The 24,301-nt window shown below is 48.0% G+C and overlaps 1 protein-coding gene across 3 annotated transcripts in view; it reads right to left on the minus strand.

The window, feature by feature from the left end:
- Positions 1–2,993: 2,993 nt before the first annotated feature.
- The window catches only part of LOC145353823 (protein NDRG3-like), a 100,555-nt gene continuing 79,247 nt past the window's right edge, over positions 2,994–24,301 (minus strand). For 2 of the 3 annotated variants that reach the window (XM_080204665.1, XM_080204664.1), the window contains exons 15-17: positions 22,889–22,940; positions 10,847–10,885; positions 2,994–5,245 (exon numbers count right to left, since the gene is read on the minus strand). In XM_080204665.1, coding sequence (XP_080060791.1) covers positions 5,076–5,245; positions 10,847–10,885; positions 22,889–22,940 — 261 coding nt within the window. In that variant the 3' untranslated portion in view covers positions 2,994–5,075. The remainder of the gene's footprint in view (positions 5,246–10,846; positions 10,886–22,888; positions 22,941–24,301) is intronic. The other variant, XM_080204666.1, reaches the window with a different exon arrangement.

Below are 24,301 nucleotides of genomic sequence, written 5' to 3' on the forward strand. Positions count from 1 at the left end.
GCCAATGACGCCCACATTACATATAGAATGAAAAGTCCACTTTCAAGAACTAAGAGCAAAGAAAACTACAGCACAGGAACAGGCCCTTTGGCCCTCCAGCCCATGCTGATCACGATGCCCTAACCAAACTCAAAAAAAAAACCTTCTGCCCTTGCACGGTCTGTCTGTCTCCCTTATATACCCTTCCAGGTGCCTCTTAAAGGTTGCTAACGTGCCCGCTTCCACCACCTCCTCTGGCAGCACATTCCAGGCACCCACCACTCTCCGCATGAAAAACATCCCCTACGCATCTCCTTTAAACTTTCCCGCTCTCACCTTGAACCTGTGCCCCCCCTTGTAAGTGATACCCTAGACCCAACCTGCCGATCTCCTGGATTGTCTTTCGTGTGCAAGAAAGGAGAGCTTCCTTCTGGCTCCAGCCTGCGTGATACAGGAATCCTGTTCGGGGCCTGCATGCACACAAGGCTCTGTCCGGAGGCTCCCAACAAAGTCCAGGACGTTTCCAGGTCCAAACCCATTTTCCAGGTTTTCTGACACACCCCCCAGCCCTTTTCCTGGGACGGCCCGTGTAAAGGCCGTGTCGCAATTCTAAAACGGCTGCCGTAATGCCTGGTTTAAGGGAGGGAGGGATCCAGGGAAATCGCTAATTACTCACTAACACCAAATCCCGAGAAAAGGGATAGTGAAAAAAAAAACGTCCATCATAAACATTGGACTTAAAAGTTTGCGGAAGTGATGAAACTGTTAGTTGCAGAACTTGACCAATTAGCAGGGAAACATTACCTCTTGACTTGAGTGACAGAAGAATTTCTGGTTCGGGTAAAGGGTGCAGAATCGGTTTTAGCTCAAATCCATTTGATCGTTCGATTTCACGTTTTTGGTGATTTGCACATTCTCCCCATGTCTGCGTGGGTTTCCTCCAGACGCTCCGGTTTCCTCCCACAGTCCAAAGGTACGCAGATTAGGTGAATTGGCCATGCTAAATTGCCCCTTAAGAGTCCCAAGATGTATAGGTTTGGTGGATTGGCCGTGCTAAATCGCCCCTTTGTGTTCAAAGACGTGTAGGTGAGGGGGTTTAGCAGGAATAGGGATTGCTGTCAGAAAGTCAGTGCAGTCTTGCTGGGCTGAGTGACCTCCTTCTGTACTGTATGATTCCTGCACATCTCCAAACATAATTGGCGGTTGTGTCTTCAGTAGTCTAGAAGCCCTGAAATGGACGGGGGTTTTCACAATAACTTCATTGTAGTGTTAATGTAAGCCTACCTTTGTTACTAATAAATAAACTTTAGTTTCCTCTCTTCATCTCTTTGCCTTTCAACATTTCTTAAGATGTACCCCTCTGACAAGGTTTTTGATTAGCTGGTCTCATATGGTTTAGTGTAAATTGTATTTGGTGACTGGTTGTTGGGAAGAACCTTGGGGCATTTTGTAATTGCAAGTTGTTGTTGAAGCAGGCGCACGACAACGCCACCTCTTGGCCATACTGACTAATTAACTAACATGAAGGCTGCAAGGCCTTTGCCCAGGGAAAGACACATTGAGGAATGGGGCCTGGTGGAGAGGAGGGACTTTGCCAAGAATAGAACTGGGTGCACTTCCTCCAAATACTTTTACTGGAACCATCGGAAGTGACAGCCACCCAGTTGGAGAAAGTTGGAGGGTGACACTGTGGTTAGCACTGCTGCCTTACAGCACCAGGGACCCGGGTTCGATTCCTGACATGGGTCGCTATGTGGAGTTTGTACATCCTCGCCGTGTCTGTGTGGGTTTCCACCGGGTGCTCCAGTTTCCTCTCACACTCCAAAGATGTGCGGGTTAGATCGATTGGCCAACGTTAAGTTGCCCTTTTAGCGTCAGGGGAATTAGCTAGGGTAAATGCATGGGGTTATGGGGATTGGGATTGCGGTCGGTGCAGGCTCGCTGGAGGGGGGGGGACTGGTAATGTTAAAATGGCGGCGTGGGCTCGTTGGGCCGAAGGGCCTGTTTCCCGGGCTGTTTTTGTTCTTTGACTGTCTTATCCAGGCCGTCTCCCCAGTCCTATCAGTAATCCCTCACATTACACATGGCTAGTCTAACCTATATGTCTTGGGACACTAATGGGAAATTTAGCATGGTCAGCCCACTTAACCTGCACATCTTTGGGCTGTGGGAGAAAATTGCCACACCCGGAGAAAACATGCGCTGGCAGTGACCCAAGGCTGGAATTATTGGACATGTGAGGCAGCAGTGCTAACCACCGTGCCACCCACTGTGAGATCAGCATAAAACTGATTCCACAGTCTCACTTCTCATTAAGATAGGCGCCACCTTGCTGGGTTACACCCAGGGGGAAATATGCCTAGGCAGCTGAAGACATCACTGTCAATGACGGAGCAATTGAAATGGGAGATACTCAAGAGGCCAGAATGATACCCGAGAAGTTTTAAAGTTTATGCATTAGTGTCACAAGTCGGCCAACATTAACACCGCAGTGAAGTTACTGTGAAAATCCCCTAGTTGCCACACTCTGGAACCTGTTCGGGTAGACCAGACAAGGGTCATGAGTGGAGAGGGGGACTGGTGGTGTTGGGATGGCAGCGCGGGCTCGTTGGGCCAAAGGGCCTGTTTCCCGGGCTGTTTTTGTTCTTTGTTCACTGAGGGAGAATTTAGCACAGTCTTTCGGACTATGGGAGGGAACTGGAGCACCCAGAGGAAACCCATGCAGATATGGGTAGAATGTGCAGACTCCACCCAATCAGTGACCCAAGCCAGGAATCGAACCCAGGTCCCTGGCGCTGTGAGGCAGCAGTGCTAACCACTGTGCCACCTGTACCCACTGTATATTCAGTAGAAACAAATTTGTATTGGTGTGGCGCCCAAACAATGAGGCATTTTTCTGTTGTAGTTTTGCAGGCAAACATGGCAGCCAACGTGAGTGCAAAATATTTATATTTTAACAAAAGCATCCAGTGAATTCACGGCCCATAATAACACAAGACGCCTGGACACAAGTCTAGCCAGAACTCGTCTTTATTTCAAAGTCACCATTTTGCTCACCACTAGATCTTAGAAGGACAGCTATAGTGTCAAACCGTCTGCAACTTATTACCACCAGCCTGCACTCAGACACTACAAGCTTACCAGGCTAGCTTCTGCGCCCGTAGGTTTTTCAAAGTTATTTTTTTTGAACATTTTTCAAGCTAGTGTTTCAGCCGTGAGGGAAACAAACACAAATAAAAAGCTACAGGGGATATCAACGCAGACACTGATCATGTGGGGAGCGGGTCCGGACTTGCACCTGCTTGCGGTTGTCTCACTGTTACTGTGAGCGACAAGGAGAAAACCAAAAAAAAAACACACACACAAAAAAAATACCCCAAGCTCAAAATCTTCAACGCAGAAAGCAAGGTGCAGGGGGGGAGCAGAGGGCAAATAAATTAGAATTCAGTACTTAAAGAGACATTCACAATTGGAAGGGTGGGGAGAGAGAGTGGGGCTTACAAAGGTTGAATGAGAAAACCCAACCCATCCAAAACTATTCCCAATAACAGGATTCCCACCGTGACATCAAACTGTGACCAGGCCGTAATCACAGGACTTTTCTTCCCAGTTAGACAGAGTGTTACGCCAAAATAACCACCCAATGCTCATCCTTAACTCAAAAACACAGCTCTTCAAGATGGTTTGCCATGCATCGCATTCCTAATAGCTGCCCAGCCTACCTACCGGCAGGGCTGGATAAATTATAAAGGATCTTTCTCACCGGAGATTCTATGTTTGCCCTTGCGACGACAAATAGTAAATGGGTGCGTCAGCAACTTTTCTGGTTGCCATTCTACACCAGAAAGGCCCCGACCAACGGCAATCCAATTTAGCCTGCTAGCTTGTGACCTATGCTGGGATTGTCTGAGACAGGATGCGCCAGGAACTCCAGCAGGGCGGACAAACATTGCCGTGAGATCTTCCAATCACCTCCACAGGAACGGAGGGGTTCAAAATTCTCACCTATAGAACTTTAGAATCCCTACAGTGCAGAAGGACATTCATGTGCATGCGCACTAACAACATTCCCACCCAGGTCCTATCCTCGTAACCCCATGCATTTACCCTCGCTCGTCCCCCCGACACTAAGGGGCAATATACCTTAGCCAATCAACCTAAGTTGCACATCTTTGGACTGTGGGAGGAAACCGGAGCACCCAAAGGAAACCCACGCAGACACGGGGAGAACATGCGGACTTCACACAGACAGTCACCCGAGGCCGGAATTGAACCCGGCTCCCTGGCGCTGCGAGGCAGCAGTGCTAACCACTGTGCTGCCGTGCCGTAGGACATTAGTGCCTCCCCACAGTGCAGCACTCGCTTGGGATCCTGCAATGGAATGTCAACTTAGGTTCTGAACCCAAGCCAGTCTTGGAATCCAAACTCTACTGGCCCAGAGGTGGGGAGGGGGACTTCTTCTGGAAATCTAGAAGAATTATCATACCGTAGGACTAAAAACAACGAACGTGCTGGAAATACACCAGCGGGTCTGGCAGTACTGACATGCAGACAGAGAGAGAGAGAGAGATGCAGTTAATGTTTCAGATCCTTGAATGGAAAAACCATTGATCTGAAACATTAATGCGGCCTCGCAGATGCTGTTTGACCTGCCGAGTAGTCTCTTCTTATTTGAGACAGCATTTTGCAGTCACCCTGTTGGTTCATCCCTTGATTACGGCCATGGTTGGGTGGGTGGGGGAGAGAACTCTGGCACTGCCCTTCTCAATCCAGGGAAGACGGGAGTTGCACTTGGTTGACACACGGAGGGTGGGGGAAACGGGGGAATGTAACATTGCGCATTCAAGTACCACTAGGTAAAACATGGAGGTTTCAAAGAAATGAAGACATCGTCTACAGTGGGAGAGCTTGGACCACCGAGTCAGGCATGCACTAAACAGAGACAATTAAACGAGGAAGCTCGCTTTCTACCGTGGGGGTGGTGGGGGGGTTTCTCCACTCTCTTATTAAGGCTGCGACTCAGCCAAGTTGACGACCTCTTGAAAATCGGGGAAGAGAAAAAAAGATAAATAAATAGAACGACCGCAGCTGCTGCTTTAACAGGAGACCTCCATGGTCTGAGGCCTCCCCGGGACCGCCTCGCTGTTCCCGATGCCGTCAGCCTGGTTGTTGGCGGGTGACTGGTTGCGGGCGGCGTCTATGGATCCCACGCTGGAGGTGGAGGTGGTGCGGGCTCGGGTTAGCCTGGTCATGCTGACGGCTGGCACTGCGGCGGAAGGGAAGACGCACACACACACACAAAAAAAAAAGACACACACAAAAATAAAACACACGCAATTACAAGGGAAACGTACGTCAGTCATTTACAAAATCACTTCTGCTTACAAGCCTGCTGGATTTGTGTTTCCTGGGGAGAACTTCCGAAAGGTCAAGCAATTTACTGCGATGGAAAGTGCTGCCAAAAAATTCGAGATATGGGTCGGTCAAATTACATCTCTGTTCTGAAACTAAGTTGCTCTATTAGTGAGAAGCTCCATTCTCCCACCCCCATCACTCCCGTCTCGAACCTACTCCGGAAAACACTCCAAAAAAAAATAATCAAACACTCACACTCCAGTTCAACTGAGGCAGCTGATTTTATCCAGGGCGAGGATTTGGGGAGGTTCTGCCCATTCCTTACACCCACTACCTACCTCCACACTGAGGGAAACTCAATGTTAATCAGCAATCTGAAAGCTGACTAATTCCACTTTCCACCTGGAATTATACAATCTCTGCAAAAGTGGCCATTCAGCCCATCGAGTCTGCACCCAACTCTCTCACGGAGCGTCTCACCCAGGCCCTCTCCTATTCCCGTAACCCCACACATTTCCCATGGTTAATCCACCTAACCTACACATCTTGGGACAGTCGGGGGCAATTTAGCATGACCAATCCACCGAATCCGCACATCTTTGGAGTGTGGAAGGAAACCGGAGCAAACCCACACAGGGGAGAACGTGCACAGTCACCCAAGGCCGGAATGGGACCTGGGTCCCTGGTGCTGTGAGGCAGTAGTGCTAACCACTGTGCTGCCACCTCTATAACCTCCTCCGACCTCTCCACTGCACACCCCCCACTTCAACCTTCAACCACCTAGACCCTAAGCTTTGGAGGTCCCTTTGCAAATCTACCCTCCTCCGACCTTTTAAATGCTGCTGGAAACCTACTTAATTGGCCAAACATTTGGATACCAGCCCTGCCGTCACCTCCTTTGGCTGGGTGTCAACCCGATTAAGCACCCGTGAAACACATTGACATGTTTTACTATGTTTAAAGATGCTACAAGTATACATATTGCTACTAAATTTCCATAGCAACAGAAAGGATGAAGAATTCCACAGAGGAGGATTCACCTCTATCCGTGCTGATAGACCTTTCCAACCTTTGCTATTTTAATGCTGTTACAATTCTGCAATGTTTTTACCCAAAATCCTTTGGTCTTGAGGCAATTAATGGGGAACAGACCCTCGATCGAACAGCCCCAAAGTGGAACCTCCCTTTTTGAGTTTAAAAAAAACCAAAATGTACGCATATAATTTTCCTCCATCTCGGTGTAGCATGGTTTCTCCAGGAAACTTCCACTAGTAAACTTGCAAGGTCGGCACGGAATTTCGGAGCTGAGATCTCAAGTCTACGGCACACGGAAAGCCCCACTGCATCATCGGACGCGCTCTGCCCCGCAGTCTGCTGCTGTTCCCATGATGCATCAACAAAGCATGTCAACCTTGCAATGAAAGTCAGGGTTGGGTAACAGACCATATTTTACCTCATGCTTGGCACAAAAGAGGGCACAAAATGAAAAAGGTCTCTTGTGCACTTTGCCAGCCGATTCTCTGAATTGTGGACAAACGCAAAATGGTGCCGTGTTTTAGCACCAGGGCAGGTGATGGGCTCCCAATCACTCCAAGATTTGTGTTACAGTGAAGGGCCTGAAGGTTTCACAGAGTTACCAGTCAGCCCTGTCTGAAACACAGGCCTCTCCTTTGCATGTTGCCCATTTCTCCACTCCCTGTTGATCTACCTCCCCCCCTCTTACGTTCTCTCAAACACCACTCTTGACCAAGCCCCCAGTGAGTATCTGGGGCAGCAGACTCCTCCCTCTCACTGGTGCACACATTACCTATCATTTCCCTCAAAACTTAGACCGTAAGGCTAGGAACAGAATTAGACCACTCGGCCCATTGAGTCTGTTCTGCCATTCAATCATGGCTGGTATCTTCTCATCCCCATTCTCCTGCCTTTTCCACATATCCCCTGATCCTCTTATTAATCAAGAAGCTATCTATCTCTGTCTTAAAGACACTCAATGACCTGACCTCCAAAGTCCTCTGGGGCAAAGAGTTCCACAGATTCACCACCCTCTGGCTGAAGAAATTCCTCCTCGTCTCTGTTTTAAAGGATCGTCCCTTTAACTTACAGGAATAGGAATAAAACCAAAACTACATCGTCAACCCAGTCTTCATGGAAGCTTAGCAGAGGAAAGGGAATACCTCATGACTGTTTAGGACTTCAAACTCTATAACATCGCCCCTCCCTCAATCCTGTCTCAACTCATTGAATAAGGCACTCACTGAGTGTTAGAATGGGCAGCATGGGCTTGTAGGGCCAAAGGGCCAGTTTTCTGTGCTGTTCTTTGTTCATATGTTGCTGAAACTCTTGACCATGTCCGTGTTAATCCTAGATGTTGACCATTCTAATGCTGACCCACATTGGCTCCAGTCCATCTCAAAATTCTCACGCTTGTTTTCAAATCCATCCACGGACTCAGAACCCGTACAGTGCAGAAGGAGGCCATTCTGCCCATCAAGTCTGCACGAACAACAATTCCACCCAGCTCTCGTTCTGCGACCCCACACCCTGTTAATCCCCCTGACACTAAGGTCAATTTAACACAGCCAATCCACCTAACTCGCACATCTTTGGACTATGGGAAGAAACCCACATAGACACAGGGAGAATGTGCAAACCCCACACAGACAGTGACCCGAGGACAGAATCGAATCCCAATCCCTGGTGTTGAGAGGCAGCAGTGCTAACCACTGTGCCACTGTGCTGCCCTTTTCCCTGTAATCTCCTCCAGCCCTGCCTCTCTCCAAGACCCCTCCGCTTCTTTTGGCTCCTTGTACATCCTCAATTTTCACTGGTCTTCCACCAGACCTTCAACCGCCTAGATCCCAATCTCAGGGATTCCTTCCCTATACTGTACTGCCCCCTTCTCACCCTCTCACTAAAACAACTTCTTTCAGCAGCCCTAACATCTCATCACATGGTCTCGTGAGAAACACGGTTTGGTCACACTTCAGTTAAGTGACAGGGGACTTTTTAACTAAGCTAAAGGTGCTATATAATCGCAAGTATATGTTGCATTCGCATTACTCAGAGTTTCAATATGATGCAAGGTGACATGCAAACAGGGAGGGGGGGGTGGGCAAAAGTCACTCACAAGTGGGCAACTGCCAGCTGCTGACTGGCAAAAGCCTGAAGACTGCCTTGCCCGTCCCTTTCGTAGAGGGGCGCACTAAAGAGAAACAAAGGAGCTTTCCTGGTAATACACGGCCTGGTCAAGAAACATCAACAGACCTTTGGTATAATTAAGGCTCAACTCTGGGGGCCTTCCTTGATTGCCGACAAGAGTTAGAAGAGGAACTTCCAACAGAGGCTTCCTCAGTTAAGCATTATAGCCCTGATAGACAGAAAGGACGTGCCTTTACGTAGCACATTTCACACCTTGCTCATGTTCCAAAATTCTCGAAAGCCAATTAATCACTTTTGAAGTGTAGTCGCTGCAGATGCACAAATGCAACAGCCAATATGCATACAGCAAGTCCCACAAATTTCTGTGAGAAACATTGCGAGATACTTGGTTTTAGTGATGACTGGGTGATAAATACACCAGGGCACTGGGAGGATTTCTTTACTCTTCTTTCATTGGTGTTATGGTGTCTTTTATATCTACACAAACAGAAGATGAGTCTTCAGTTCAGCATCTCATCAGAATCTTCTAACTCTGAACGGGATCATAGAATCCCTACAGGGCACTATTTAGCCCACTGAATTTGCACCCATTCCCTGACAGAGTATCTTACCCAGGCTCTCTTCTCACCCTCTCCCCATAACTCCACACAACTACCATGGCTCCTTCCCACTAACCTACACATCTTGGGACACTAACGGACAATTTAGCATAGTCAACCCAGCTAACCTGCACATCTTTCAGACCGTAGGAGGAAACCGGTGCACCAGGAGGAAATACAGGGAGAATGTGCAAACTCCAGAGTCGTCCACGGCTGGAATGGAACCCAGATCCCTGGAAAGTGCCAACATTGAGTCAAGGCTAACACTTGCTTGCTCGCCAGTGATTAACTAGAACATTTTACCCTCAAAGTCAATCGAGGTTACCTCGAACCCACAGCCCAACGAGGCAGTGCAGGTCACCAGAGAAACGCCTGGAAAATATGGTCTGTTTGAACATGCTAACCCCAAATTCATTCATGTGCAGGAAGCATCCTGGGTTGAGGTTGGAAGAAAGAGCAGAGGTTCCCAAGATACCCGGTAGAAACGCGCAACCACACGTACAAAACCAGGGAGCGTGTCACAATGTTATCGCAGTGAAAAAGAGAAAAGTGCCATGCAAAAAGCGCCACGCCCAAATAAACCAACTCAACATGGCAATGGAAAGAATTCACCTCAGTCAGTCTGGCTCGAAACTGGGAAGCCTACGAATTTCAGATTTTAAGGTAGTTTATCCACAATCAATCTATTTGCTTCCCGTTCATGTTACCACACTCTCCTTTCTTCACCCAGTGCTCCTCAGCAGAGTGTGGCAAGGACATTGTGGCAGAATTTTTCTTTAAAGATTGCTGACTTACCAAAAATTGAGTTTGGTACTCCCCGAATCACCATGGAAGCTCTTATACCTACCACCGGTTTCTAGTTCTTCATTCAGGAGAGGCCCATCCACCTGTTGTGTTCTATATTCTACAAGGCTCCAGGCCATCAAGACTCAAAAGTTCAGGGATGTCCCTCCCTGTATCACTCTGCCTCACCCACCTCTTTGGAAAGTCTTTGGTTGCTCTCCTAATCCCTCGTTTCTTTGGTCCAAAGTCCATTCCTTTTCCCTTGCATTTTCCAAGTGACTCTGGATTTTACTTTTATCCATTAAAGGGTTCTCGAATATATACATCGGTGTGGGAACCGGCTGATTTGGGATTGTCCTGATTGGTGTTTATCCTGGGTCTGGGAACGTGCGTTCCGGAATAGGTTTGCCAGAGGTATTTTTTTGAGATAAACTCAAAACTGTCTTCAAAATGCAAAGGAAAAAGCCACGGAAAGGAAAACCCAGTCACGAATACTTACCAGTAACTGAGCCAAAACTTTGACCAAGTGGCTTGCAAACATTTGAGACACTCCATATGATTCAAAGTCATTGGTTGTGTTAAAATATAACCATCTAACAATTTGCATCTGACACTTTGGGGGGAATTTTACCACCCCTCCCGCCCTGGGATCGGACGGGCGAGGGGTGCGGACCACGGGCAGGATTTTCCGGTTTCGGGGCGAGCGAGGCTGGAAAATCCCACCCTTTGAATGCGGCAAAGCAATAATGCCCAAAACTTGGAATTAAACCATCAGTTAACCAACTCTGAATTAAGCAGTGTGGACTGCGTAAGCATATCAATTTGTGCCCACTCTGAATAACCTTGTCACTAACTGACCCAAAGAACCATAGGATAGGACCATATGTAAGCATTAATACAAAAGGAGAGAGTGATGAACTATGGGAACACTAAAGCACGAGGGGAACATTAAAAGCACATAGAGCTACCTGTTTCACTGTGCAGGTGGCTGAGCTGGACGGAAGGGACTGTAAGCAGGCGAGGGCGACACACAGGAAAAGAACCAGGTTATTATTGGTTATACAATGCACATTACAGACAGTACACAACAGCAGACAGCTGGGAGTATGTTGCAAAGGCTGTAACACACATGGTTGGGGGGGGAGGGGGTAGCATTTTGTTTGGCTATGGTGGGGGGGCGGGCAGGGTGGTGTTACTGGCCAGGAAATAATACTGCAAGCAGGAGGCGTACACGTTCTTGGAACCCCGGGAGTTTGCTACCCCTCTATAGTGCATATCCTTTCACGTGGGCAACTCTTCAATCCTCTGACAAAGGGTCAGCCAGACTCGAAACGTTGGCCCGGTTCTCTTTCCTCAGACGCTGCTGGACCTGCTGAGGTTTTCCGGCATTTTCTGTTTTCGTTTCGAGGTGAGTACGCTTGTGTTTCGCTGACTAATTTTTGAGAGGGGTTTCAGCCTATAAGAGGAACACTGCCTGAAGAGATAGGTCAGCAGTTAAGAGTTGACTCAGCTGTTGGACATTGCGTTGCTAAGGTCACCAGTTTTTTTTCTTGGCTGAAAGGCTGTGGGCCCATCAGCATTTGTTTCAATTACCGCAATGCAAAGACGGGGGGTGCGCTGTGTGAACCTGGCGAGGAGATGGTGGGGGGGGTGGTGTGAGGGTGTTCTCAGCTGGAGAAGAAAATGCACAATGGGGAGGAGAGGGGTGGGGTTTTACTGGAAGCTAAAACCAGGTTATTTGCCACTTGGCTTCATGCTTACATACTCCCGCGTCATTATATTAGAGAATAAGGAAATCAGAGAGTGCAACACATGGTTCAAATGATATCATACATAACAAAATACAGGTAAAACTCGAGTGGTTCGAATCTAAAGACCCGAGCTTAGATACAATGTGTACACGCCAGCAAATCTCAGGTGACAGAACAGTAGGCCTGTTTGTCATAATAGGCAGAGAGGTCACTGCACCACCTCTGGAGGGATTCAGAACAGCACAGATTCTAGTATTTTATTTCATGAGGTAGCGCAAATATGTGCAGGATGTTAAGAATAGCAGGCGGTGAATGGTTCTGATGAAAGCACAGAAAGGTTAACTTTGTTATTTCTCTGTCCACAGAATCCACTGAATATAGAATTTTATTGCACAGAACGAGACCCTTCGGCCCATCGTGCCTGCCAATATTCCCGGAATTTTAAAAGATTAAAGTTTAGATGAAAGTTTATTTATTAATGTCACAAGTAGGCTTACATTAACACGGGTGTGAAATTACTGTGAAAATCCCCTAGTCGCCGCTCTTCGGGTACACTCAGGGTGAATTTAGCATGGCCAGTGCACCTAACCACCTCTTTTGGGCCACCGTGATGTGTCATCCACCAACCAGATATAAACTGGCAATTGAATCTTGAACCTTCTGGTTTTATGGGTGCAACTGGCCATGGTCTTTTGGACTGTGGGAGGAAACCGGAGCACCCGGAGGAACCCACGCAGACACGGGGAGAACGTGCAGACTCTGCACAGACAGTGACTCAAGCCGGGAATCGAACCTGCGTCCCTGGAGCTGTGAGGTAGCAGTGCTAACCACTCTGCCACCGTGCCGCCTTATTTTCTGTTCTGATACTTCAGATTTCTATCCTCCAAGCAACATTTTGCCTTTGGAGGAACAGCAGGTGTAGCAGAGTTATCAGTCCGAGGGTTTTTACATATATGTAAATGTACACTGTTCAGTTCCCCATACGGTACTCACATCCATGTCTGCCTTTCCAGCAGTGCGATGCCACAGGGCACAGAGTTTACCATCATTAACATGTGAAGGTACATGAGAATGGAGTATACGAATATAGAGAAGATGCAAACGCAAGAGCTACAGTGTCTTTTCTCTTCATCCGCCCCCAATTTCCCCACTTCCTCTTTTGAAAACGTCACCTCTTTCACCTGCAGTTCAGTGGTCGCTGATGGACACTCACCAAATTGCTAAAGCATCCTTTCTTCATATGCAAGCAGGCAGTAAGACCCAGCAAACCATCTATCCATCCATCCACAGTAGGCATTACAACTGATCCAGTCTGCTTCACACATGCACATTTTAAGTAATAACACTGATAATGACCTGGAACGAAAGCTGTATTTTCCTCTCTAATCTGGAGAACAATTGCGCTTCTGATCAGCTGTCCATAGAATCCCTACAGTGCAGAAGGAGACCATTTGGCCCATCAAGTCTGCAGCCACTCTCTAAAAGAGCATCTTACCCACGCCCACTCCCCACCCCATCTCTATAACCCCATGCATTTACCATGACTACCTAACCTGCACATCTTGGAAACTAAGAGTCAATTTAGGGGAATCCACCTAACCTGCACATCTTGGGCACTAAGGGCCAATTTAGCACGGCCAATCCACCTAACCCACACAGCTTGGACACTAGGGAGTCAATTTAGCATAGCTAATGCACTTAACCTGCACACCTTTATGACTGGGAGGAAACACACGCAGACACGGGGAGAAGGTGCAGACTCTACAGTCACCCAAGCTGGGAATTCAACCCAGGTCCCTGGCGCTGTGAGGTAGCAGTGCTAACCACTGTGCCACCGTGTCATGTCATCAATCAACCGGATATAAACCGGCAACTGAATCTTGAACCTTTTGGTTTTATGGGTGTAATATTACACGGGCTGGTTCCTTTCCAACATTGCCATCAGGAAACAATGATACTTATATCCCATGACTGGGAATTGGGGGACAGTAGGAAACTGGGCGAATTGGGCGACCGGAGAAGATCTGGGGGAGCCGGAGGAGAGTTGGGATCTGGGGGGGGGGGGGGCCGGAGGAGAGTTGGGATCTGGAGGGACTGGAGGAGAGTTGGGATCTGGAGGGACTGGAGGAGAGTTGGGATCTGGGGCAGAAGATTTGGGATTTGGGGGAAAGGGAGAGAGAGGGAGATGGGAGAAGGTTGGTCTGGGGAGAGGGAGGGAAAGTGTATAGGTGTTTTGGGATGGGGGAAGGAAGACACTGGGGAATGGGGGTTGGGAGAGAGCTGGAAAAATCAAACTTTAAGGAACGCTGGTGTGAGGAATGAAGGAAAGAAAAGCCCTTGTTGGGTCACAGTAGATTTACTGTGATGAATTAGGGCTTTTAAAGATTGGAGCCCCCCTGCGTTGCAAAGCCTTGCAGGAAGATGACACCCTATTGTGTTTACAATCTACTTGTTATTGTTTAAATGCTTCTTTAATTTTAAATGGCCTTATTTCTTTCTCAAAGTCAGTGACAACTGAAGGTCACACCTGTTGACTGCAGGGTACAGTCAGAGACTGACGTACATGACAAGGTATTTTTGAGGGTTGATTATTTCACAATTGTCCCCCGTCACCTCCCATTAGACACTGATGAGCAATGGTTACAATTTCACAGCTTTGCCGCAAACCCTCCCAACGTGAGGAGCTCGAATCCGGCAGACCCGGTTCTGGGGTGGCAAACGGGGATGGACAGTAGAACTCGCCACCAACAGGAAGCTAAACCGCACCCCTCGCAGCTGCACGCCCACAACCAGCAGCGTTATATCACAGAATAGAATCATAGACTCCTGCGGGAATCTTTCAATAACCTCCACACGAACGGAGAGGTTCAAAATTCTCACCTGTAGAATCACAGAATCCCTACGGTGCAGAAGGGGACCACTCGGCCCATCGAGTCTGCACTGAACACAATCCCACCCAGACCCTATCCCCGTAATCCCACATATTTACCCTGCTAATCCCCCGGACGCACGGCCAATCAACCTAACCCGCACAATCTTTGGACTGTGGGAGGAAATAAGAAATAGGAGCAGGAGTAGGCCATCTAGCCCTTCGAGCCTGAGCACCCGCACAAAACCCAAGCAGACACTGGGAGAATGTGCAAAGCCCACACAGACAGTGACCCAAGCCGGATATTGAGCCCGTGTTCCTGTGATTCTAGTAACACTGAACAAAGTGACTGGTTTTCAATAAAACTGCATCCACATTGTCAATCACTCAGCCTGAGCCAGCCATCAGTGATCAGAGCAGAGGCACAAGTAGGTTGAGGACTCCACCCCAGCCTCACACACAGGCACGTCTTCAACGCAATCAGTTACAACTCGGAATAGCAGGGTGGGGAGTGAGGGGTGAGTGGGTAACTCGTGCCGTGGAAAACTCGCCGACTCAAACTGGAGGGGTGGGGGGTTGTCAGTGAAGGAGCAGGCGAACAGAATCAAACACGTTTAAAATAACCCCGCTGCGTCACCCACCCATCTGTCACGGGGCTGGAATGCTGTCCACTCCGAACCTCCAACGATCGGATGAAATAGTCCCTGGCAGCCGCAGGAAAGGCTCGGGCTGGGCGAGAGGCACAGCGCAGTACAGCCCGGAGGAGGACATCTCGCTCCCATTTAAAACGTGCAAACACCAGTGAATTATTTCTGTCTGTCTGTACCTCCCCACCACCGTAAAGGATTTTTAAAAAAAAAGTTCTATTTATTAGCATCACAAGTAGACTTACATTGACACGGCAATGAAGTTATTGTGTAAATCCCCTAGTCTGATGCCTGTTCAGGTACGCTGAGGGAGAATTCAGCACGGCCAATGCACCCAACCAGCGCGTCTTTGGGAGGAAACCGGAGCACCCGGAGGAAACCCACTCAGACACGGGGAGAACGTGCAGACTCCGGAGAAACCCAAGCTGGGAATCGAACCTGGATCCCTGGCGGTGTGAAGCCCCAGTGCTATCCACTCTGCCACCGTGCCATCCATGGACTTAAATAACCCCCGAAGGGGTGAATGGAACCAGGTTGGGATGAAATGGAAATAAGGTTGCTCCTGTTACAAGGACCATATTTCCGTCCTGTGCAGTCATTGTTACAGGGGCATAATTAGCTTTTCAATAGCCAACACCTAACACTTCAGTGAGAATTTTAGCTTGTAGAATTTGGCAAAATGCTTTGGCACATTTCCCAGTAGCGTTTCGAATGCTGCTGGAGCCCCCAGAGGCAGAATGGAGCAAGATCATCCAGGCTCCAGGTCTCCGGCAACCACACCTGCCTAAAAGAGAGCCATTTGTGAGTGGTAAGCAGGGATGTGGGAACCTCAGATGGGGGTGGGGATGGGGTTGGTGCCTACACCCCTCCCACCCCTTCCCCACTGACTCCTCAAAGCCTTTACAGTAACCGTCCAAGGAAAGTCACAGACAGACAGAGATAACAAATGGGAAATGCAACCAGCCCGCTATGAGTGCCGCAGTTTACACTTTGCTCTTGGTTCGCTGGGCCTGTATCCGTCAGGCAGAACGAGGGACGTGGCAGGAGTGTTGGAGGCTGGGGTGTGGGGAAAGAAAGGTGATCCGCGCACCCTGGGTAACATGCGGCATATTGCAACTCCAGTAACCATATCAGACCATCAACATCAGGCATTACATAAGGCTCTGTCTCCAGGTGCTGCTACTAATTTTTTTTAAATCAGAGGCCAGTGTGCTACGAACATACAATGTCAAAAAAAAGGGGGAAAAGCCTTGGGGTTTCCATTGGGGAGTTTCTCTCTGGTATCAGAAAGGCTCCAGCATTAGAATCTGCTTCTCTGCATTAGTTACAGGCAGGTCTGGATTGCAACATCTGGCAATGAGGGAAGCTACCAAACAAACTGATGTCTGCTACATCGGTTCGGGGACACAAATAAATCAGATTCCAAATTTGGATTGTTGGAGGGATTTGGCTCAAAGAGGACGGTAATCCCATCTCAATGGTCTAATCTCCATCCCCTCCGTGACAACTCGTTGCTGGATTACTTGGGGCCACTAATCCCAGCTGCCTTTCGAATGATTATTTTCCTCCCTGGATGTGAAGCTCTGGGAAAATATATCACCGCAAGAAGCATCACAGCCAAACCTGGCCTCGGCCCCTCCCTAGTGTCTTAAGTACCAACAAGGTTGGGGGTGGTGGGGGGGTCACCAGATAGCCACCAGAAGCTGGACAGGACGTCCATCCCAGATGGGGATGGCGTGACTGATGTATGAAGACAGATTGACTAGGATTGTTTTCACTGGAGTTCAGATGAATAAGGAAGGGATCTCAGAGATTTATAAAATTCTAACAGGACTAGACAGGGTAGATGCAGGGAGGATGTTCCCAATGGTGGGAGAGAACCTGGGGTCACAGTCTGAGGACTCAAGGTAGACCATTTAGGAGGGAGATGAGGAGACATTTCTTCACCCAAATGGAGTGGAGTGTAGGAGGCTGAGGGGTGATCAATAGAGGTCTATAAAATAACGAGAGGCATAGATCAGCTGGATAGTCAATATCTTTTCCCAAAGGTAGGGAAATCTAAAACTAGAGGGCATAGGTTTAAGAGGAAAGAGATAGAAAAAGGCCCAGAGAGGCAATTTTTTCACACAGAGGACGGTGAGTATCTGGAACAAGCTGCCAGAGGTAGTAGTGGACGCGGGTACAATTTTGTCTTTTATAAAGTGTTTCGACAATTACATGGGTATGATGGGTATAGAGGGAAATGGGCCAAATGCGGGCAATTGGGATTAGCTTAGGGGTTTAAAAAAAAGGGGCGGCATGGACAAGTTGGGCCAAATGGCCTGTTTCCATGCTGTAAACCTCTATCATTCTCAGAGTGGTGAACCTGTGGAATTCATTGCCGCAGGAAGAAGTTGATGCCAAAACGTTGAATATTTTCAAGATATAGCACGGGGAGGGGGGCGGTGAATGGGATCAAAGGTTATGGGGAGAAAGCAGGATTAGGCTGTTGAGTTGGGCGACCAGCCACGATCGTGACGAATGGCGGAGCAGGCTCAAAGGGCCAAATGGATTGACCTCCTCCAATCTTCTCTGTTTCTATCCTGGGGCCCAGGTCACTTGTGGAACTCCCAGTTCTGGTGGACATCCTGATGCAGGGTTTGGATGAGGCTTGGGCAGGATGAGTTTCCCACCATGCCATGCAGGTGAACGTTTTCTCAAGGAGGGCAGGGGATGGTGTGATGGGGTGGGGGGGGGGGGGGGCGCGGAGCAAGACACTTGTACGTGCTTCAGAAAAAATTAACGTTGATGCAGGAGGAGCAGCCCGTCAGCAGGAACGTGAACCAGAATCAGAAGAACTAGTGCTGATAAAAGTGCAGCTCCAAAGGGTGTTAAACTGTGGGCAAAGTGGGTCTGCACTGAGTTCCTGAAAGAGCATCGTACACGGGCCCTCCCTTCTGCCCTACCCCAGTAACCCCTCGTGTTTACCGCGGCTAATCCACCTCACCTGCACATCTTTGGGCCGAAAGTTGATGAAAGATTTTATCCCGGAGAATTAAAAAGTAGAAGTAACATTCAGATAGCCTCTTAGAGATTTGACAGGTGAGGTTATGCGACGTGGCCAGGATGAAGAAGGGAATGTGTTTGTCAGGACCCAGGACACAAACTGTATTCAAGCTTTGGCAATGTTCTGCAGGATGGAGTGGCTGCAGTTACCAATCAGTGAAATCAGAATGAGATAGCTAGCCTCAAATGAGATGTTCAAAGGGCTCTCGGCAGCTGGGACCCTATTTAAAAAATGCAGATCCTCAAGGCTTTTGATTTGATTGATCCCAGAATGTTTTTGCCTTCCTCTCAAAAGGAAACCCAAGGGCTATTTCCCCATTAAGACAGAAGCCCCAATCCCGAGAGCATGCAGACATTCCAGCCGTTCCTCCAGATACTTACAATGGCTGTGAAACACTGCAAACAAGACAGTAATGGGACAGTTAGTTCACCAGCTCACCTTGGTGAGTTATAACCCTGCATGGGTGAGGAGCGTGAGTGACCTGTGCTTTAAGGCAATACTTACGCTGCTGGGGCTGGATTCTCCCCCGCTACACAAACACCAAATGGAAGTTGATGCTTCAGACTTTGGAAGGGCCCTAACACTTTCCTACCCATCCTCAGCTCCGAGATTAGACTCGAAATGTTAACTGGGTTTCTCCCTCCAGAGATGCTGCCAGACCCACTGAGTTTTTCCAGTGCGTTTCCCCTTCTATTTAAGAAGTTTCCCCTCCAAGAGAAATTGCTGCAACTTTCAGGACTCCTGGGTTAAAGAAAGGCGGTCCAACGAAGTTTCATAGAATCCCTACAGTGCAGAAGGAGGTTATTCGGCCCATCGAGTCTGCACCAAACAACAATCCCACCCAGGTCCTATCCCCGTAACCCCACATGTCCACCCTGCTAATCCTCTACCCCATTTATCCCGGGACACTTAAGGAGCAATTTACCATGACCAATGCATCTGACCAGCACATCTTTAGATTGTGGGAGGAAACCGGACCACCCGGAGGAAACCCACGCAGACACAGGGAGAACATGCAAACTCCACACAGACAGTGACCCAAGCTGGGAATCGAACCCAGGTCTCTGGAGCTGTGAGGCAGCGGTGCTCACCACTGTGCCACCGTGTCGCCCAGTTTACAACACCGGTTCCGCTTAACAATATCCCTCCATTATTGCGGATATCTTCTCCATTCAGAATTGTGGACATTTCCATTCTAAGTAGAAACACTTGAGTGAACAGACAGGAGGAGAGAATGAACAGAAACTTAATTGGAGTTGCAATGAGGGATATAGGAAGAGGAGGAGACCATTCAGCCCCTCAAGCCTGCTCCAATGCAACAATCAATGAGATCATGGCCAATCTGTGACATAACTTTGCTCTCTACCCCTCAAATGCTTTGGTTAATTTAAAATTTAAGGTTGAAAGACTTTTTGCAAACAACTGATAGCTCATCAATGGCCTTTGTGCAATAAACAAGTTTCCTAATTTCACCCCCCTACTTTATCCCCCCTTTCCTCACCTTTTCTCCCTCTTGCCTCCCTTTCCTCAATTTTACCTCCCTTCCTCACCCTCCCTCCCCCCACATCTTCATCTGTCGCAGCTTACCCTCTGAATCCACCTTCTTTGCCATTTGGCCATTCACACCTTCTATTCTCTCTATGGACTGCCATTAGCAGCCTTTCCCTTTTTTTGTGGCAATGACTCATCTTTCATTCCCCCACCCCACAGCATAAATATTTCCCACTTTGTGCCTTTTAGCTTTGACAAAGGGTCATCTGGACTGGAAACATCAGCTCTTTTCTCTCCTTACAGATGCTGCCAGACCTGCTAAGATTTTCCAGCATTTTCTCTTCTGGTTTCAGATTCCAGCATCCGCAGTAATTTGCTTTTTGCCTAATTTCAATCCTGATTCTAATTTTTAAAGGCATGTCCTCTTCTTCTAGATTCAACACTTCTATCTACCCTACTGGCTTCCTACTAATGTCTCAAAAACTTTGATCAGTAACACCCTGGATGTTTGTAAATCCCAGGGAATAGAACTTTAGTTGCTCGTAGTTCAACCCTCGAGATCCAGATTATCACACCGATAGACCTACGCGGTACTCTTTCCCTGCACAATGTGCCTAAAGCTGCTCACAGAACCTCCAAGATATGGCTAACCAGGAATTTGTATAGGCAAAATTCAAGCATAAATTGGTGGAGGGACAGTTTGTGGTGCTGGGAGAATAATGAAGGTTATTTCAATTATGCTTGCCTTCATCGGCTGGGGCATTGAGTTTAAAAATTGGCAAGTCATGTTGCAGCTTTATAGAACCTTAGTTAGGCCGCACATAGGGTTTGATTCTGGTCACCACACCACCAGAAGGATGTGGGGGCTTTGGAGAGGGTGCAGAAAAGATGTTGCCTGGTATGGAGGGCATTAGCTATGAGGAGCAGTTGGAGAAACTTGGTTTGTTCTCACTGGAGCGACGGAGGTTGAGGGGGCGACCTGATAGAAGTCTATAAAATTATGAGGGGCATGGACAGGGTGGATAGTCAGAAGCTTTTTCCCCAGGATATAACAGTCAATTACTAGGTGCACAGGTTTAAGGTGTGAGGTGCAAGGTTTAAAGGAAATGTACGAGGCAAGTTTTTTTTTAACACAGAGGGTGGTGGGTGCTTGGAACTCGCTGCCAGGGGAGGTAGCAGAAGCAGATATGATAGTAAGTTTAAAGGGGCATCTTGCCATATACATGAATAGGATGGGTATAGAGGGATATGGTCCCTGTAAGGGTAGAGGGTTTTAGTTCAGTCGGGCAGTATGGTCGGTGCAGGCTTGGAGGGCCGAAGGGCCTGTTCCTGTGCTGCAATGTTCTTTGACATGCCAAATATTGTACCTCAGGAAATTATGAGTGTGCGTCCCATGACATTCACCAATCACGATGGATGAGAAAGCACTGGAGAGAGTGACGAAAAGACTTTTACAAGGGCAGAATTGAAAGGACTATTATAGGGAAGGTTGAACAGGCTGGGGCTCTTTTCTCCTGAAGAGGGAAGCCTGGGTGGGGATGGGAGTCACATAACGGAAGTAGACAGTTTGCCTGAGGAGGCGCCAGAACTCCAGGTTCATTTCCCACTCGGGGACGAGTTGGCCACAGGAGGAGGATTCGTGGCGCGCTTCGAAGGGCGGTAATCAGTCTGCTGATCCTTCCAACGCTTACCCATTATCCCCCAAAGGGAAAAGTGTGTGTGAAGATACAAAACAAACAGAAACCTAATGGCGGGGGAGAGAGGGTCTTCAAAATTTGGAAGGATTAATAGGGTAGACAAAGAGATGATGTGTGGGGGAAGAGCAACATTAGGGGCTAAGTCAGTAATAAATCCAGTGATGAATTCAGGAGAAATGTCTTTACTCAGAATGCTGAACTTGCTACCACAAGTGGGTGAAGCAAAGATGCCTTTATTTATTTATTAGTGTCACAAGGAGGTTTACGTTAACACTAAAATTAAGTTACAGTGAATATCCCCTAGTCGCCACACTCCGGTGCCTGTTCGGATACACTGAGGGAGAATTTAGCATGGCCAATACACCTACGCAGCACACCTTTCAGACTGTGGGAGGAAACCAGAGCACCCGGAGGAAACCCACGCAGACATGGGGAGAACGTGCAAACTCCACACAGACAAGTGACCCAAGTCGGGAATCGAACCCAAGTCTCTAGTGCTGTGAGGCAGCAGTGCGAACCACTGCGCTGCCCGTATCTGCTGAGTTTAAGAGGAAGATGGGTAAATACATGAGGGAGACAGCAATACTGTAGAGGATTATGTGACGGCGCCAGATGAAGAGGAATGGGTGGGGTTTTTGTGGAGCATAAACACTGTCTCGACCTGTTGAGCCGAACTGTCTGATTCTGTAAAACATTTTCTAATTCCAAACAATTGATCGCTGAAGTTCTTTAACAGCGAATTTGTTATACACAGATAATCTATCACTTGCAGGCAAGTAAGGCTTTCATTTAATTAATTTAATAAATCATGTCACGCCAACAATGCGCAAAGATGGTTCCATTAAAAATACTTGTGGGGGTGAGTCTAGCCTTGTCATCCTGTATGTACATGTGGCCAAGTTTCTATGGAAACACTGCAGCAGATTCCAACTGGAACCTGCATACAGAGTCCCATTAGGAGTCTCCGCCTTCCACTGTGGTAGCCTGCTGCTTAACACAAAGCAATCCAGCGAGAAAGGCTCTCTGCTTTGGCCAAGCAAAACAGCTCTCCAATTCCGTGAAAGAGAAACCATAACATGTAGGAGCAGAATTAGGCCATTCGGCCCATCGAGTCTGCTCCACCATTCAACCATGGCTGATAAGTTTCCCATTCTCCCCAACTTTGATCCCCCTACCAATCAAGAACCTACCTATCTCTGTCTTAAAAGACACTCAATGACCCGGTTTCCACAGCACTTTATGGCAATGAATTCCACAGATTCACCGCCCTCTGGCTGAAGAAATTCCTCCTCATCTCGGCTCTAAAGGGTTGTCCCTTTACCACTCTAATGGTTTCTGAGATCCATCTAGTCGGAAACTCTTACGTTAAGTTAAGCACTGTTGTGGGGCAAGAAGGATGAAAAACAGCTTTTTCCATCATTGGACAGTCAGCAGCTAAATACAGGCATGGAAAACAAGACCCTGAACATCACAGCACGAAATAACCAAGATTCAAGAGATGATACTTACTGTAACCCATTCCCTGCACAAAGTACTTGAAGGCTTCAGTCAGCTTGCCAGGCTAGGGTGGAAACACAGACTGTCATTAATCAACGTACTTATTTTTGCCAACACACTTGAAATAAAACGTAAACAAGACACTGTCATTGCATCAACGTGCAATGAGCTAGTATTGACAGGATGGGGCCAAATGACCTCTTCCTGCACCACAAGTTACTATGGTTCTATGTACTGGGGGCCAATAGTAAAATGTCGATTCCCCCCCCTCCCCATCTGAGTCAGGCATTATGTGTGGGAAGACCACAGTCCAGATAGAGGCAAGGAGCACCGTCTAGAAAGATAGAAACATAGGGATTAGGAGCAGAAATAGGCAAATTCAGCCCTTCGAGCCTGCTCCGCCATTCAATCTGCTGATCTCTCCCTGGTCTCAAATCCACCTTCCCACCTGTTCCCCATATTCCTTTATCCTGTTTTTTTTTATTAGAAATGTATCTATCCCCTTCTTGAAACCATTCAATGATTCAGACTCCACCGCGCTATGGGGCAGTGAGTTCCACAAATTCACCACCCTCTGTGAGAAATAGTTCCTCCTCATCTCCATTTTAAATCTACTGCCTCAGCCCATACCTATGCCCTCTTGTTCCAGATTGCCCCATAAGCGGAAGTATTTGCCCACATCCATTCTTCCGATTCCTTTTAGAATTTTATATACCTCAATCAGATTCCCCTCTCATCCTTCTAAACTCCAGCGAGTACAAGTCCAAACTGCTTAAATCGCTCCTCATACGTCAACCCTTTCATCCCCGGTGAACCTCCTCTGAACCGGTAAGGAAAATGAGAGGCCGTTAGTTTAATAAGGCCTGAGGGGCAATTTCCTTTCCAAATATTTAGCATTGTGCACATGGTATCTAATGTTCCTTTTGAATCATACGCTTACAGAGCCAACAGCTCTCAGGTAAGCCTGCCCCTTTAAGTTACTCTGCAAGTGTGGCTGTGCCAAAATATTTAAAGGGCCCGTGCACTTAAACACTTGCACTCCTCCCGCAGTGTATAGGCAATGTATTACATTGATGGCACAGTATTGCTTTTCCTTGCAAAATAACTTAAGGGGGATTGTGCCTGAGAGCTTGTGTAGTATCTTCCAGGGAGTTGCCCAACTTGGCGCATGCAGCTGACATTGATGTGTTAGTTGGTGGAAGAGATGAGTTTGCACTCATGAATTTACATCCTAGTTACGTGACTGAGGAAGTACCCTGTCGCAAGCAGGCACCTCCTCATAGGGAAGGAAGGCAACTTGGAAGGTGCGTCTACCTTCAGCATCCTTGCTCACAGCCCTGAGCAGAGGAAGGTCCCTGGTCAACTGCTCGGAATAAGATCGAAAGGTCTTCACTGTGGGAATGTCAAATGGACAAAATTCTACAC

Source organism: Carcharhinus amblyrhynchos, chromosome 16, assembly GCF_965287045.1.
Source record: "Carcharhinus amblyrhynchos chromosome 16, sCarAmb.v2.hapA, whole genome shotgun sequence".
NCBI lineage: Eukaryota > Metazoa > Chordata > Chondrichthyes > Carcharhiniformes > Carcharhinidae > Carcharhinus > Carcharhinus amblyrhynchos.